At 35.3% G+C, this 18,735-nt stretch overlaps 1 protein-coding gene across 2 annotated transcripts in view; it reads left to right on the top strand.

The window, feature by feature from the left end:
* The window catches only part of LOC129770761 (protein O-mannosyl-transferase Tmtc3-like), a 640,228-nt gene that overhangs the window by 218,641 nt on the left and 402,852 nt on the right, over positions 1-18,735 (top strand). For both annotated transcript variants that reach the window (XM_055773813.1, XM_055773812.1), the window contains exon 4: positions 17,666-17,747. In XM_055773813.1, coding sequence (XP_055629788.1) covers positions 17,666-17,747 — 82 coding nt within the window. The remainder of the gene's footprint in view (positions 1-17,665; positions 17,748-18,735) is intronic.

Below are 18,735 nucleotides of genomic sequence, written 5' to 3'. Positions count from 1 at the left end.
ATCTTCCGAAGTTAACATGATTTGGAAGTAGCTTATATTCCAACTTTGAAAAATCATGACTTAAAAAAGAAAAAAAATATAATTTGTGGATATGTCATGTACGAAAAGCTCAGATTTGAAGAAAAAAATATGCAAAAACAATGTGCTCCCTATCTTTAACCCTGTAAACTTTAAAAAAATATAATCAATAATTACGTTGTTGATGCATGTTTTTCACCTAATTGGTTGCTTTTTTTTCAAGAAACGCCCCTTTGACAATTTCAGTCGGTTTCTCACTATCCAAGTTGTGCAATGGCTGTTTAATCTTTAAAAAATATTGACAGAACTTCAACGTCGAAGCGAATTAGTTCTCTTTTTTTGTACTTCCAATAATTGTACAAAGTGAAAGATTCCAGGAATGAAATGAAAGCACTGTTTTTCGGATGTTAACCGCTACAACTTTTGAAGTATAGCAAATCGCCGAAACAAGTCCGGAATCGGTAGAATAAAAGCAGTCTAGAGAAGATCCCTTCCGAACAAAGTCACGAAATAAACTTTCAGAAGAATCCGATCGTAGTTCCGCAAGCCATCGGGTAAATCCATAAAGGTGCTTCATATGGTTTATGGCGGAAACAGACTGTACAAGCCAGCCGCATGAAAGCACAAACCCTCGCGCCTCGAGATTCTGTGCGGTTCCATGGATGGTTATTTTGCCAACTAAACTCATAAGCCGAAGCCGCTCGATTGAACCGTCGTCTTCGTCGTCGTAGTTGTCCCGTTTTTGGGTGTCACTACACCCCCCTCCCGGGGGGAGGTCACTCCCGCCGCAAGCACTAAAGGAATTTTCATTGAAATTTTTCACGCTCTCCTAGGTTCACCTTTTTCCACTCGAGTTGGTTCGCAGATACTTTCGGCTTAGTCCCTTCCACGAGCCGCGCGGGTGGGATGATTCCGAATAAGACTGCATACACACACATACACAAACACACTCGCTCAGCTGGGAAACATCACATATGGCGAGTGTCGTATCAGTGCTACAGGAAGGACACACATCCTTTTGTGTGTGCGAGACCAAAACCGGAGCGATATTTCTCGGCTATAGAGCAGTTGCAGTCGAGCGGTGGGCGGCTGCTGTATTGAATAGATAGCGGGATTTAATATTTAGACCAAAATCCAAAACATCTTGAAGATGCGCGGGGCGTGGATGGGAGCGCTAGAGTGGTAGTCGTTATACTAAAGCAAAGTTTCCTTCCGCTCCTCTCGCCAGTTTTCATTGGTCTAATATTTCTTCACGCTCCACTTGCAGGTGATTACTTTTTGTGTGGAAATTCATAGCGATGCCAAACTCTCCGTGTCTCAGGTGGGGCGAAATTGGATCATGACGGTCACGCGCATTATATTCAGCAGAAATTTATCGCTATTCGTTTCGAGAGAAAAAAAATCCTGTAGATGATGGTGCTCGTACCTCATACTCCCACAATGGTTTCGTTCTAAATAATAACATGGATAATAACAAGTTTTCGCATAAGAAAAAAAACAACATGCAAGTCAAAAACGAGATGCGTTTTGTTTTAGTTTTTCTAATTAAGTTTAACATCAATAAGAATAAAGTCTTGTCTCACACATCCTTTAAGTTTTTATCGATGCCAAAAGCCTACCTTCACCACCAATGATACTCAAAGCCCGAATTTGCCCAAGTTGTATAAAACATCCTTGTCCCTTTTTTATTTTTTAAATTTTTTCATACATCATTCTTAACTAACATTGATAGCCCTTACCTTTTTTGGTTCACTTTCGAACAATTTCCCAGACGAAACATGCTTTATGAATTATACTAAACAATGCCAAAGAAACCGAACCGCCTTTCTTAGTCAATTTTGAGAATCATCAAGCAAAAGCACAAAAACACGAAACAAGCGAGAGGTAATAAAATACAATTTTCTCCTACCACTATAAGCCCCAATGGAAGCACCTGCTGTGGCGGAAGCATCATTATTAAATCCAGTAAAATCTCAAAAAATAAGAAAATGTAGTGTTTATGGGCTCCATCTGATCCTTTCGTTGCCTTCTCCGCCTTCTCCGCCGGTACCAATCACACCGACACATAGCAACACTATCGTATTATTTTTTTTTTCGCGCTAGGACCCCATCGTTTGGTGTAAAGTTGGTCTGGTTTTACCTCCCCTCTGCTTTCGTGCAAAGTGCCACCGTGTTCCAAATGTTGTTAGATAATGCTAACAAGGAACGAAAATGGAGACACATCGGAGCGTTAAAGTTTTTCTTCTCCATCTTTTTGTTCTTGGCTTCCCACGACGGTCGTGACGCACTAAAAATAAAAAGCGGAAAAAAACAACGGATGAAACAGGGTCGATGTGTGGGGCTGGGATAAAAGTAGGTGGCATAAAATAAAGTGAAACTAAAAAGCGAACAGCTTCGAGCGCGAAAACAATAAACTGTGAGAAGTCGGTTGGTAGCGACAGGCAGTGGAAGATCGGGGGAAGGGGCGATGGAGATGTGTTACCCAGATATTGCAATTTTCCTCCTCGTGTGTGCGCGTTACGGGAGCAGCTCAAGTTTCCCCATAAAATTTAGTTTTCTTCCGAGTTGACAGCGAACATGAAAGTTTGGGGTGCGCCACGGTGAAGAAAAATTTATCTCGAACTAAAAAAAAATGTGTTGCAACAGCAGCGAAAGCTTAAATGCTCTCGCAACTAAATATAAAGTCAGTCGAGTCACGGCGTAGAAAACAACACCGGAATGCTTCACATACCGGGGGAGGGGAGAAAACTGCGATGGCCTTGGGGGACACACGATTCAGAATGGGACCAAGATCGAGTGGAGCGAAAAAAAAATCCTTTTAAGGAGTAAAGTTGTCGAAACTAAATTAAGCTCCAAACAAAGAGTATCCTGGTTTAAGTTCCTTTTTTTGCTTCTCAATATTTTGTTTTTTTTGTTCTTCTGTTCTGCTAGCTTGTTTTACTCTCGACGGCATCACCATGATTGCACTAAGCAAAGAACAATAAACTTGAACTTCAAAGTTTTCAAGATGTTCGTCTCGGCGCAGGGATGGCCCGTGTGTTTGCCAAGTTGCGCTCTGTCTTCGGTTCGTTTAGTGCTGGGAGCCTTGTGGAAATGTAACAACAAGTTGCGAATTGTGGAATGTGACGGTTATGTTTGTTTTCTATTTTAAGTTAATACAAACGCTGTGGGTTGATGGGTGGAAATGCTTGGCATTTATAATAAAAAGGGCAATCCAGATATCACGTGGATAATTTAGGGAGTTGGAGGGAGGGTGTGCATAGTTTTTTTTTTAATAAGAATCAGATTCTAAATGAGTTCATGAAAAAAGATCTTCGTCATAGTTAAGGTTTGGGGGTCTTCGTAGTCACATTGGTTGCGTGTTCGCTTACTAAGCGATCGATCGTGAGCTCAAAACTCAGAGCCCTCAACTGACCATCTTTGTGTTATTATATAATAACTGCGTCCACGCAACAATCATCAGTGATGGAACTCGATTCTCGATCGTAGTCCTGGACTCTCTTCATCCATACAAGCTCTGCTGCTTGCAACGAAAAACATCATGCTCAAGCTCAACAATACAATGATCATATCAACTGTCTCCGTTGTCCGGTTAACTGAACAATGAAACAGGAGAAATACTCCTGCGCCTAAATGGCCACTGCGTAACTTACCATATGTATAGATACGATAAACATGTAGCATGTATACGATTACATCCGGCTTTATTACTGCTAAAATACTAATGAGCCTAAATAAATAGACAAATGGGATAAAACAAAATAGTTGGGATATGATCATATGCGCAGAATTTTTCGAGAAATATGATTCTCTATCACCTTTTGAAATATTCCGAATCAGCAACCTAACCCCATGTATATTCATCTGAATATATCACAGATGTAAACCTACAATTAGCCAGCTTCCATTAGGAAGAAATCACAAAAATTAAAAAAGAGACCATGCGTCTCCATTGTTTTCATAAATATCTCAAATTGATGGAGATACATCTAATATGGCAGAGCCAAAAAAAGCTGTGCCAAATACCCTTTCGAAGTCTTTGGTTGAGCAAAATATTAAAACAATATTCAAAGTGCAGCGAAAAAAATTTTTTTGTGGGTGGGGCAATATAACTGCCGCTGCCTTATTGAGGAAGTTTTTAACATGAAATTGAATTTTTGAGAATGATTTTTATAACTGTGTATTTCAAATATTATTTTTTCTAAATAGTATCTAAATAGTAATCTAAACAGTAATGATAACTTCGCCCTAGATCATATTTTAACTAGACATCTTTATATCGAGTGATTAAAAAAAAAAGAACAACGATTTTGAACACGCCCTCGTGAAAAATCAGTCGTTATTAAAATTGGTCATATCATAATGAAAATTGTGATTTTGGGTAGCTGCCACCATATGTACAAAACTTTAAAAGAAATGGAGATGGTCGCGGCAGCGGCCTATTGATTCGGCGTGGAACTGCTCAGTATTGAAAATCAAAGCTATCTGAGAAAAGAAAACATGTGTTGTTCATATCTCACGTACAAAAATATGAACATTCCAAAAAAAAGAAAAGTTAGGGTCTCTTCAGTGTCGTGATCCCGGGTACAACGAAAAACAAACTTTATCGATATTTTAGTTTCAAAGCAGACAGGTGCCATATAACAATATGCATTTTTGAAAAATTATGCTTATCGATTTACGGTTTAATTCATTTTCACCTAAGAAACCCGTCGGTTTGCATGTTGGAGAAACAGCCGACTTTTAAGCCCAACATAATTTTGCATTTTAAACGCTAGGACGAAATGAAATAAAAATTTGTACTTTTTTTCTAAAGTGTAACCATTATTTTCGACAGATTTCATTCTACAACATCAGTTAAAATGATGTTAAAAGACGAATTTCATGCCAACTCGTCTTAGGAGTTGGCAGCACCATTTCAGACAGCAGTTAACCGTTGTGGGTGTAAAGACACGGGTCATTTAAGCAACTTTGCACACTTGAAATATTCAAAAAATTAGACTACTTTTTGGAAAAAATCAATTGTTTTTTTTTTCAAAAATATAATAATTTTTTTACAAAATTATAACTTAAAAACTATGATACCCACAAAATTCTTGTCAAAGTATTAAATGTAGGAAATTGTTTAATTTTTTACAAAAAAAATACCAAAAATTTTTTGGAAAAAAATTTCGCTGACAAAAAAGTTATTTGAAAAATTTAAATTCATTTTTCTCGAAAACATTATATTTTAATGCCCAAAAATATATACATGAATAGCCCTCACAATTTTCAACAATTCGTCCATACATCGGAAGATGGGTACTTTTACAGGGGAAAAGTTTAACGAACAACAACTTTTTCATATTTTCTTTGAAAAAAATACAACTTATCCTAATTTTGTTTACATTCAATATAGCGATATAATGTACTCGACAAAGTTTTAAATTTTGTCAAAATATAAACTTTTGTCGAAAACATCAAATTTCTATCTTTTATAGTTTTTGGAATATAAGTCATTTTTGTAGGAACACTCCTGAAAAAAAAAATTTTGTTCGTGACATTCTTGTGTGTGAATTCTTACGTTTGACATGTTCTTGACATGTTTCCAAATAGAGAAAATTTAGCAGAGCATTTAAGATGCGATAATTAATACATAAAAATGTAACGAATTGAACATTAATAGTATTTTTTCAAAGAAACATAAAAAAGTTGTTGTTCGAAAAACTATTTCCATGTAAATGTGCCCATCGTCCAATGTATGGAAAACTTGTTGGAAATTTCAAGGGCTATTTATATCTATTTTTTTCAAAATTTTAAAAGCATATGTTTTCGAGAAAAATGAATTTTTATTTTCAAAATATGTTTTTTCAATTAATTCCTTTTTCCAAAAAATTCTTTGGTTATTTTTAATGAAACCCGAAAAAATTTCCTACATTGTAAATATTATAGTTTTTATGTTATAAATTTTTGTAAAAAATTAAGAAAAATAATTGGCATTTGCCAAAAAGTAGTCTAATTATTTTTCGAATATTTCAAGTATGCAAAATTGCTTGAATTACCCATGTCTTTACACCCACAACGTTTCATTGCTATTAGAGATGGTGCTGCCAACGGCCAGTAGAGTTGGTATGAAATTCGTCAAAACCTAAATTAAAAATGCATTACAAATATCCAAAATAAGGATGCGTTCAAAATGGTCAATGAAATAAGCTTCATAATATGGAATGGCCAATAGAATACTTCATTGGAATACTTTCATTCTTAATATAACTATCTGAAACAGTTGATTCGTCTGACACAGGATGTGGGTAAAGAAAAGATCTTGTGGACAGGGCCACATTTAATTCTGTAAAATGTTCTGCAAAAAATCTGTATATCTGTATTTTCAACAAAAAAAAACTGTTTCAAAAAACTAACCAAAAATTAAAAGAAAGATTTATTTCCATTTTGAATTTATTTTTTCTTTTATGTATGGGTTGTTGAAGTCGTGTCAATACAACAAAATAAATTATCAAAATCGTTTTCTCATAATCCTCTAAATTGTATTGCTTTGGTAAATTGGTAAATTTTACAAGGTTTTGTTGAACTTTGCCTTCAAATTTTACGTCAATTTCATTCGTGACGCTCCTTTTTGAGCTGATACATAGTTCTTTGCGTTCAAAATAGAGCAATTCCAAATGAAATCGTCAAATGACAAAACGTGAGCATTCTTGATTCGAATGAAAGTTTGTATTCCGTTTGTAGGAAATATGAGTTTTCCACATCATGTGGGAATTTTTTGACTCAAGGGAGTATCAATTTTAGTGAGAGAAATCTTTGATAAATTATATCTCAAAAACTATGAGTCCTACCGAAATAGTGTCTTAGGAAGAGTTATAGAGTATTCATGTTAAAACGTGAAAAAAATATACACTGAGAAAACAATTAGTGTTTGTTTTTCATTTACAAAAAATACTTTAATGTGCAAAATCTGAAATACATTTTTTTTATTGTTTTAAAAAAAATTTCATATAAAATAGAATTCATGTATAAAATTTCAAAAATGAGTTCAAGATGGTAAAACTATTTTTGACAAAATTTGTGGAACATTTAATTTTTATGAATTTTCGAAACATCGAATTTTCATGTGTTAACAATCATTTCTGAGCACAAATTATGAATCCTGATGTGATTGAAAACAAAAAAGCCCTTCATTAATCTCCTTCTAAATGCAGCCATTCTCGAGATATTTGAAAAACACTTTTTTTTTAATTTATATATGTATTTTTATTTTTTTTTAATTTTTCCGCATAAAATAGAAGTTAAAATTTTAAAAAAATTTAAAATTAGACCAAGATGGTAAAACTTTTTTTTGACAAACTGTGTGGAACATCAGATTTTTATGAATTCTCGTATGTTAACAATCATTTTAGGCACAAATTATGAATCCTGATGTAAATCAAAACAAAGAAGCTCTTCATCAATCTCCTTCCAAATGCAGCCATTCTCAAAATATTAAAAAAAATATTTTCAATTTATTGTCTTTTTTAAAGTAAATAGGCACTTTTAATATAATTGTCATGTTATATGAAATTTTATGAATTTGCGTATAATTTTCAATTACTTTCCCAAATTCATCATTATGGTAAAAATATGTGTTTAGAAGTTACGTTGAAAAACATATGGAATCAAAAATACATTGGAATCAAAAATACAAGTTTTTAAAATCTGCATTTTTAGGACGATTTCATTTGGAATTGCTGAAATAACTTTATTGAATGGCCCACATTGTTCTGCATAAAATTTGAATTTAAATTGTGGGCCGTAATCGTGTCACACAGCGACATAAAATGAATTGTCGTTTGAATTACCCAAATGCCTAACCTCAGAATCGTTTTGCCATTGATCAAATTAACCCTAATTGCCAAAAGCACGCCTCGGTACCACCTACCATTGAGGGAAAACAAATGCATGTGCTTTTACTGTTACGACATTTCCATTGCACAAATATTTGTTTCAGATGCATTACAGTAAACGCACGCATTCAATGTGTTGTTGCATGGCATCAACACATTCAGCTAATTTACGATCATCGACCATTTCCACGCAAATCCTTCCATGGAATGTATGTTCAGTTGGTTAACTAATTCCCATTCCCGACTGATCGGCCGCCGATGCCATTCAAACATTATTACCGGTTCCCCCTCTAATTGACACTTTCCAGCTTTGTATCGCACGGACACGGCAGGGATATTTTTTTTGCTCGCACATCTCCTCGTGTCTGTGTTTATTTACATATATAATTGATAGGATCTAGCTGGACGCAGGGTCAACAAGCTACGGCGAGGATTCGTGGGCGCCTATAGAGAATGCTTCACTAACTGTTCGCAATGAACAGAACACGGTTAGAATAGAACGGAATAACCGCAGCTCCCGCAGCACAGAACAAAAAAAAATCGAACTCTCAATATTGGTTAACAGTGCCGCCTCACTCGGCGTACCGAATCCCAAGTCTATTATAGCGAATGTGGCCGGAGGAGGAACCATCCGGTTTAGACAGTCCGCGAGCGTTTCGCGAAATTGACTCGGCGGAGGGGATCAGGAATTGATCCACTGTGGAGGAGAGCGCGCGGGAGGTGCTGCAAAACAGTCGAGATTGGTTTGTTCGGATGTGGAGGCTGTTGCGCGAATCGAACGATATTTGTTGAATGTGGATTCCGCACAAAAGCCTCCCAGCGAATCGTTATGAGTCCGGATGATATCCGGCAGTAACTTCGGCTTTCCGGTGGTTAATTGTTAGTGAGAGCGTTTGTCCGGCTTCTACCGCTTCGATGCAGCAGATATGGTGTGAAAAAAAGATGGGCGTTGTGTAATCCGTACACACCAAATTCGAGTCATATTGGGTTTCATGTTCTGTAATTTGACTAACAATGAAAGCGGAAAGTGACGCAGAGAAAACAGTCAGCAGTCACTATAACGTTGTGAAGCACATTTTCAAAGCATTGACACGATAAAGCTTCAATCGATTGCCATCGAAACGACTGAAAGCACAGAGCGGAAAGGAGAAAAAAAAACTACAAAATTATCACACTTTGTCGAAACGATACTTCGATCTGGTCCAAAGTGTTGCTCGATGGGAAATTTCTTAAAAGTCACTCCCTGCTGCTCCTTCCGCACTCAGACACCCGCACACACAAACACTTCAAGCCATTATTTTCGAGATTCCGGATACACATCCTCCACCCAAACATTGTGAACAATCTTCTCACATGTGAAGAAGGAGGAGAGAGTGTTTGAACGACCGACCGAACGAAAGTGGTGTGCGGAGAGAGAAGCTGCTCACAAGTGGCACTTTTCCGTCGCCACAGTTTTCGGTTCCCACCCACACTCTCCCAGTCTTCTGTCGAGCGTTCTTTTATTGCGAAGATTGGAATCGGTACGAATTTGGTCTGACAGCGGGAGATATCACATATTGGAGAGCAGCAAAATAAAGTGAAGTGTTCTTTCGCGGCTTTTCCCGGCTCGCTTCGGATGCCTGATTTCATGTTCTGTTTCGCTATGGAACTGGAAACGATAGTTGAGTTTGGTGGTTGGAAATTGGGCAAGTGGCCGACACCGCCAATAGCATCGACCACTGTGTCACGATGACGAAATGTAGCAGAAGAGGACTCTCTGGAAGCGGGAAGCGGTAAGCGGGAGGAATGGTTTTGACTACTGTTTGGGAGGAATTGGAGTCGATATCGCGACCGATTTTGTGTTGTTGCAAATCAAATCAGTGACTTCTTTGATTCGATTGTAAAACGCTGTCATTTGGAAAGTTTATATTTATTTAGAATGGAATTTTTTTTCTAATTTTCTAATTTTTCTAATTTTCTAATTTTCTAATTTTCTAATTTTCTTATTTCCAAATTTCTAAATATCTAAATTTCCAATTTATTTTAAATTTTCTAATTTAAACATAAAACAAAATAGTTGGGAAATGATCATATGCGCAGAATTTTTCGAAAAATATGATTCTCTATCACCTTTTGAAATATTCCGAATCAGCAACCTAACCCCATGTATATTCATCTAAATATATCACAGATTTAAACCTACAATTAGCCAGCTTCCATTAAGAAGAAATCACAAAAATTAAATAAGAGACCATGCGTCTCCATTGTTTTCATAAATATCTCAAATCAATGGAGATACATCTATTTTATAAAGTTCGAAGACATGAAAATAAGAACATAAATAAAAATTACAAAATTAACAATAAAGTTTGCCTTTGTCTGAAAATAAATAAACTCAAGAACTCAAAAATTCAAAAACTTAAAAACTCGAAAACTCGAAAATTCAAAAACTCTAAAATTTGAAAATTCGAAATCTCGTAAACTAAAAAATCCAAAAATCTCAAATATATAAAAAATGGCAAATTGGTAAATTGGTTCTAAATCTCAAATAAATAAAAAACATGAGAAATTGGTAAATAAGTTAATAAGTAAATCAGTAAATAAGTAAATAAATAATTAAGTACATAAGTAAATAAGTAAAAAAGTAAAAAAGTAAATAAGTAAATAAGTAAATAAGTAAATAAGTAAATAAGTAAATAAGTAAATAAGTAAATAAGTAAATAAGTAAATAAGTAAATAAGTAAATAAGTAAATAAGTAAATAAGTAAATAAGTAAATAAGTAAATAAGTAAATAAGTAAATAAGTAAATAAGTAAATAAGTAAATAAGTAAATAAGTAAATAAGTAAATAAGTAAATAAGTAAATAAGTAAATAAGTAAATAAGTAAATAAGTAAATAAGTAAATAAGTAAATAAGTAAATAAGTAAATAAGTCAATAAGTAAATAAGTAAATAAGTAAATAAGTAAATAATTAAATAAGTAAATGAGTAAAAGAATAAATTAGTAAATTAGTAGTTGGAAAATTGGAAAATTAGAAAGAAGAATGAAGAAAAGTAGGAACGGAAAATACGAATCAGGAAAGATTTATAAGATTTCCTGCTTTCTCACTTTTTTACTTTCTAGATTTCCTGATTCTTATCCTATTTAGGAAATGTTATTAAAATAGAAAAGTAAAAAATGGCGAAAGTGGATAGGGTGAAATAGGGAAGAAGGAAAGTTATAAATCAGGAAATTGAGGAAGTAAGAAAGTAGAAAATTAGAAAATTATGAAAGTTGGAAATCGAAAAAGTAGGAAAGTAGATTTAAGAAATAAGTGAACCACGAAAGTAGGAAAATAGGGAAGTAGTTAAGTAGAAAGCAAAAAGCGAGAATGTAAGTTAAAAAGTGGGAACGAAGAAAATAACGAAAGTAGAGAATTAAGAATAGAAGAAGATTGGAAAGTAGGAAACATTAAAAATTAGAAAATCATAGGCATGTGATTTGATTTGGTTTTGCAAATTTTTTAAATTTTTACTACATTATCATCAACATCGTCAAATCATTAGTTGGGGGGGGGGTCTCCGTAGCCACATTGGTTGCGCGTTCGCTTAGTAAGCGATCGATCGTGAGTTTAAAACTCAGGGCTCCCATAGACCATCTTTTTGTTGTTACAGAATAACTACGTCCACGCAACAATCATCAGCGATGGAGATCGATCCACGGTCGAAATAAGATCGATTCATCCATACAACTGCTCTGCTCTGCAAGAAACATCGGGCTGCTGTTCTATAAATAACTCAACAATGGATCAACGACTGTCTCCGCTGTCCAGTCTTAACTGGATAATGGAAGAACAGATAGAAAACTCTTACGCCTAAATGGCTACTGTGTAAATGTGTACCATTTGCAATGGTATAGAAGGGAATACTCTAACGCCGAAAAATGGCAACTGTGTAATATGCTAATTATAGATATGATAAATATGTGACATGTACACGATTAAAATTCGGCTCTGTTACAGCTAAAATGCTAATGAGCCTAAAATAAAAACAAAAGGGATAAAAAAAAAATCATTATCCTAAAAATGCACATTGGTTGGCCCCATACATTGAATACATTTTTTGTGAAAAAAACGGTATGTGATGTATCTTCAAAGCCAGTAATAAAATTTTACGCCATTGCATTGAATGCGAAATTGCAACGGTTTCTCTTCAGAATTGTACATGTTTCCACATCATGCAGGGAATTTTGACCCAAAGAACATTTAACGCTTAATTGCAAGTGGCGAGACGTGGCTATATCAGTGTCACACGCAATTATTATACGAATGAATAACAAGCGGATGATGAGTTCTTTAGTTTCGCCTCACATTGCATAACATGCCGTATTGATAATTGCGAAACTGTTATTCCATACCCATTTCTTAACACATGTTTCGATCGAATGGATTCCATTGGAATCATCTCCTCTTCATAGTAGTTTGGGTATCTATCCTCCCGCGCCGGGCTCAGAATCAGTTTTCCATTGATTTGATTTAATGTACCAAAAATTCAATGCACTTCAGGGAGATTATGTCCGGATTATCCGCGTGCCCGCGAGGAGTGCCCGTATTGTGACGAGTGATGATGCCCTTGCTCGGAACCGGCTCGGTTGATACAGATGATAGACACAGCAAGGGAAACACGCCTCGTGCATATCCTGGTTCGTTCCCACTCATTGCGTACAGCAGACCGGTGGGGTCCGATGGGTCTGCTTCCTGGTGGCCCGATAACCGCAGCATGTGGTTGCGCTAGCGCACATCATTCGATTAGGGCTGAATGATTATGTTTTATCCCGTTCACGGCTGACAGAAATAATAATTTCGCTCATATCATTATCTGCGATGAAATTTCGCGCGGGATGGACAAATAGGGGGGCGTGTTAGGAGTATCGGCATAAGGGTTCGGGAACTCGAACGTGATAGTTGGCAGGTCTAATGTGGGACCCAAGCGGAGACCATCCTATGAAGCGATGGATCATTCTATTTTTTGGTGAACAAACTTACCAAAATGGTATGGAAATGAGCTGCCAGTGTAACTAGGTTGGATAAGCCAAATCCCTGTAGTTTAGGTTAGCTTCCCAATTTATAGCAACAAAGCTAGGCACGAATCACCCAATCATATGCAATTCAGTAATGTGCCCCTCTATGCATCATCACGGAGTCACGACGATCATATTGAACCGTGGCTAGGTCCGGTTCGGGACCCGTACCAATATTGTTATCGATGCAGCTCGCAATAATAAACGTTACCAGCGCTATGCCGATGGTCTTTGTCGATCATTGCTGGGGAACCGCCAGCACGAGAAATGCGCCCTTAATGATGGTTCGTCTGTATAATAATGCTGTTTGGATATTTCCATGTGGAGGCAGAAATGAGGCAGTACTGCGTCAGATTAACGAGAGCCCCTTTTCAACAGTCAATAACCATGTGGCCTATCATTTTACTTTGTGTTGATTTGCTTGTCTATCTATCAAAATGCAACATTGATTTGTATACGAAAATCGAAATGAAGAAAAAGATATATCAAACATTATTCTCAAAAACAAGTTCTGATACGCTCGTCAAACTCGTCAACTCGTCAAACATTGAACAAAAATTAATTAATAAAAAGTCAAACAGACAAACAGATAAACAGATAAAAGGATAAACGGATAAACAGATAAACAGATAAACAGATAAACAGATAAACAGATAAACAGATAAACAGATAAACAGATAAACAGATAAACAGATAAACAGATAAACAGATAAACAGATAAACAGATAAACAGATAAACAGATAAACAGATAAACAGATAAACAGATAAACAGATAAACAGATAAACAGATAAACAGATAAACAGATAAACAGATAAACAGATAAACAGATAAACAGATAAACAGATAAACAGATAAACAGATAAACAGATAAACAGATAAACAGATAAACAGATAAACAGATAAACAGATAAACAGATAAACAGATAAACAGATAAACAGATAAACAGATAAACAGATAAACAGATAAACAGATAAACAGATAAACAGATAAACAGATAAACAGATAAACAGATAAACAGATAAACAGATAAACAGATAAACATATAAACAGATAAACAGATAAACAGATGAACAGATGAACAGATAAACAGAAAAAAAGATAAACAGATAAACAGAAAAACAGATAATCTTATATTGTCTTATAAAACATATAAACTAACAGAAAATCCCAGAAAAACCTAATCACAAAAAAAATTAGTAAAATTAGAGAAAATCGGAGAAAATTAGAGAGAATCAAATAAAATCAAAGAAATAAAATGAATATGAAAGAAAACCTGAGAGATTTCAATAGAAACAAATAAATATGAAAAGGACCAGATGGAATTAAATAAAATCAGAGGCAATTAGCGAAAATCACAATAAACAAAAGATAGTCAGAGAATTTCGGACCAAAGGAAGATCAAAAAAGATTATAGAAGATCATAGCAAATCAGAAAAATTAGGAAAAATCAGAGAAGATATAATTAATCAAGAATAAGCAGAAAACTAAAAAAAACACAGAAAATAAAAAAAAACAGATAAAAATCAAACCAAATTTGAGAAATTGAAAAGAAGATAGAAAATCGAAGACGGTCTGGCAAAATCTGAGATATTTCCTCTTTCGAAAAAATTGAGAAAAACAGAATAAAATAGAGACGAAACCAGATAAAATCAAAGGAGATTAGATAAATCACAGATATTCGGAAAATTCAGAGAAAATTGAAAATTCAAAAACGAAGAAAATCAAAGAAAAAATCTGTTAAGAAAAAACAGGAAATGGAAAATCGAAGGTAATCAGAGGAATTCAGAAAAATAAGAAAAATAAATCCGATAAGAACAGAAAATACACCAATTAAGAGAAAATTAAGAGAAAATCTGAGAAAAATAAAAAATTCAAAGAACATTATACAATATCAGATGAAATCAAATGGAATCTAAGAATAAATAAGAGAAATTCATAGAAAATGTGAGGTAATCAGAATTAGAGAAAATCTGAGAAAATCAGAAAAACAGGTAAAAATATAAAAATCTTGGGGGCTAGCGTAAATCAGGGAATATGAGTGAAAATCATAAAAATTCAGAAAAGGTTGGAGATATTCGAAAAAAAATAACATAAAATCAGAATGTTAGAACAAGATCAGAAAGAGTCAGAAAAAATCTAAGAAAAACAGAGAAACAGCGATGTGGAGACAATCTGCCCTAGTACTGACATCCGTACCTATCCCGACGTTTCTTAAAAATGGAAGTAAAGTGACGAACCAGCCAAAGAAATGTTGAAAGTCACTATAATACAAAAAAAAACAGGGAAAACTAAAAAAACCAAACAAATATATAAAGCTGAAAAGATCAGAGAAAATTTAAAGAAAATCTGAAAAACTGAAGATTTACTAACATCAGATAAATTCAAATAAAATTAGATAAAATTAGATACCATCAGATGAAATCTGAAAAAAATCTAAAAATTTGAGAAAGTCAGATAAACCGAGATTAAATCAGATAAAATCAGAGAAGACAACAGAAATTCAGAAGATATCAGAAAAAACACAAAAAAGGAGAAAATCAGAAAAAAAAACTCAAATGAAAATTGGTGAATCATTAAAGATAAGAGATATTCAGAGAAAATTAGAGAAAATCAAAAGAAATCAATGAAAATAATAGAAAACCTTAGAAAATAAAGCAAAAACAGGGAAAATCAGAGAAAAAGAAAGAATGTCAGATAAAATAAATATCGAACCAGAGGTAAGCAGAAAAAATCATAGAAAAATCAGACAGATTTGAATTTTTTGACTGAAAAGAAATCCGATAAAATTCAAGAAAATCAGATAAAATCAGATAATAACAGAGAAAACGGAGAAATTCAGAGGGATTCTCAAAAATTCAGAGAAGATCAGACAGGACAGCAGATAAAATTTAGAGTAAACCGTAGAAAACAAAAAAAATCAGGTGAAATCAGAGAAAGCAGAGAAAAACGAAGAAAATCAGAGAAAATCATTGAAGATCCCAGGTTATTAGAAAAATTCTGAGAAAACCAGAGAGATTTACAAACATTCAGAGAAGATCAGACAGGAAATCAGCGAAAATCAGATTGGATTGATGAAAATCATCAAGAAAGTCATATGAAACCAGATATAATCAGGAAAATTTTGAGAAAACTGGAAAGATTCGGATTAATTTAGAGAAGATCAGAGAAAAGCATCGGTTTGAGAAAAACCATAAGAGCTCAGTGAAACATTAGTGCAAATCATAAAAATTCAGAGGTCAGAAATATTAAAAAAAGCAGAAAATCAGGGAAAATTTGAAAAAAACCAGATAAGTGTGAGGGTCAGAAAAAAATATCTGCAAAAATAAGAAAACACAGAAAATCAAAAATAAATAAGAAATGAAAAAACAAGAGAATATTAGATCTGAGAAAATCAAGGAAGGTATCATAGAAAATCAAAACGATCTGAAAACCAAAAAAAAGTAAAGCAAAATCATGGAAAATCACAGAAATTGAAAAATAACCAAATAATAAAATAACAAAAAAAAAATAAAAATTAGAATATATCACAAAAATTCTGAAAAAAAAGCAGAGAATACTCCATGGAAAATATGTATACACAATTAAAACGGATTTTTTCTCCTTCACATTGCGATCAATGTTCTTTGGTCCTTCGGCTGATAGTGGAAACCCACCATAATACAATCCTAAAAGCCTATTGGAAAAAGTGCACAACTATGAATCAGAAAAATACAAAGAAATTCAATGAGGTTCGGAGAAATTCAGAAACAAAGAAAAAAATACCGAGAAGGAACCTTGAAAAAAAAACCTGAGAAAATCCAAGAAATCAGAATCATAGAATCGGAACAAATCTGAGAAAAATCTGAGAATCTGAAAAAAAAAGAATAGAGAAATGGCTGGATGTCTAACGGAAATTTTAAACATCTTCATTGTCCTTCAATGACTCCATGAATCCGAAGATACAACCCATGTCAACATTGATTCCTAGCTACCTTATCAAAACCATGAATGGATGATAGAGCTGGTTCCAATTTCAGAGTACTTCAGCTAAATTCATTCACCTCGTTTCAACAAGCCGGGAAATGTTTGGATTTATCTGCCATGTTAATAAATGTAAAAGACGAAGTAAGAATGCTCGAAATATTTTCCGGGTTTCTTCGCCCTCCCGGATTGCACCTCAGAAACCATCGGGTTCATTCTTTCCACCAGCGTCACTAATTAAATTAATGTTATAGCACTGGATAGCAATACGACCAGAACGGCCCGAGTGGGAGTGGGAAATTTAATACCGATGATTCTTTTATTACACAGAACAGCAGTACCAGTAGCAGCAGCATTCGTCCGAGATGTGAAGCCCCGCTTGTTACTGGGGTCCACCCCCCACTCTTCGGTTTGTTCCCGAAGGCACACAGGCCAGGGATTTTAATTTTCAAAACGTCTGCTGGTGCTGCTGCTTGTTCTTCTTCTGCCGCCAGTGCGAATCCCGGTCAGGACCGGGGAGAAGTCAAAGCCAACGAACCAACACACAGAGTTCGTGTCCATTCCTACCCTTCGGCCATTAAGTCCCATTACGGCGGCTGCCGCCGTTGTTCCTGTGTAGACCGTGGAAGTGCTGGTGGGGGGACGTCATGGGGTTATGGAACGGGTCCGGAGGGAATTTACGATTTATATTAACTGTTCTGTTTCATAGTGTGTGTTTGTGCCTATCCTGCTTCTGTTCTTACCAATGTGCTTTTCTTTCCAATTACAGAATGTGCGCAATGCTCCTGTCGGAAGTGTCCAGCTTTGCAGCGGCGATGTTGTTCGCGGTGCATCCGATCCACACCGAGGCGGTAAGTTCCCTGTTTCCTTCTCTCTTCGAGATTGTGAGGGTGCAAGTAATTGCGCAACACCAGTTTCGCAAATGTATTGTTTAATATAGCAAGACAGCAGCATTATCTCGGACAGACCGAGATTGATCTGAATGTTAGTTATTTAGAATAATGAACTCTGCAAAAAAAGGGGAATTATCTACAATATAAATAAAAATATGGTATTTCAGGTATGAATAAACATAAATGAATAATACCCCGGAAATTGAATTAAAGCCGCACTCTCTGCAACAAAATCGTATTCCTGTTACTACAGGTCCAAGTACCGTAATAGATTTGATCTCCCCATGGAGATGAAACCCCTCTGAAGAGCCCTTTTCCAGTTTTTTTTTATTTCAACTCTCAATTGTTTCTCGAGCAGCAAAATTCTCGTTGAGTGGGTAAAACACGACTCAGTAATTCCACCATGTTTAAATTGATGCATATAAATAAACACAATTAAGACGGAATTTTCCTCCCTATCATTGCACACAACGCCCTCAAATCCTTCGGCTGGCAGTGGAAACCCGCCACAAGGGAACACAAATGGCCCAGTGGAAACTGAAAGTCGAGAAATCAATTACTTATGCCAATTAGGGGATCGGTTTCGGCGCACAACATTTTAGCGATTGACTGCCGACTTTCGAATGCTGCTGGCTGGCTGCACTCACGGATCCGGCTTTGCAGTTTTCCCACAAGGGACTCTCACATCCACTTCCCAAGAAGGAAAACACACCGAGGCAAGGCAATGAATAAATTTAATTATAAATCAGATCCTATTGAACGTTCGTGATTTGAATTTTCAATCGATCATGGAGAACTCCCCGCCAAGCCTGATTGACTGACGTCGTGAACACAGACATCCGTATGAGTGTGAGTCTGGAATCTCGGCTCTCGGATTTTGAGCTTGGATGCGTCAGTTTTTTTTTGTGTTCTGAACCTTGTGTATGGTAGTATGTATGTCCATAAT

This window comes from Toxorhynchites rutilus, chromosome 2, assembly GCF_029784135.1.
Source record: "Toxorhynchites rutilus septentrionalis strain SRP chromosome 2, ASM2978413v1, whole genome shotgun sequence".
Classification (NCBI taxonomy): Eukaryota; Metazoa; Arthropoda; class Insecta; order Diptera; family Culicidae; genus Toxorhynchites; species Toxorhynchites rutilus.
This window is presented reverse-complemented; position numbering and strand designations above follow the sequence as displayed.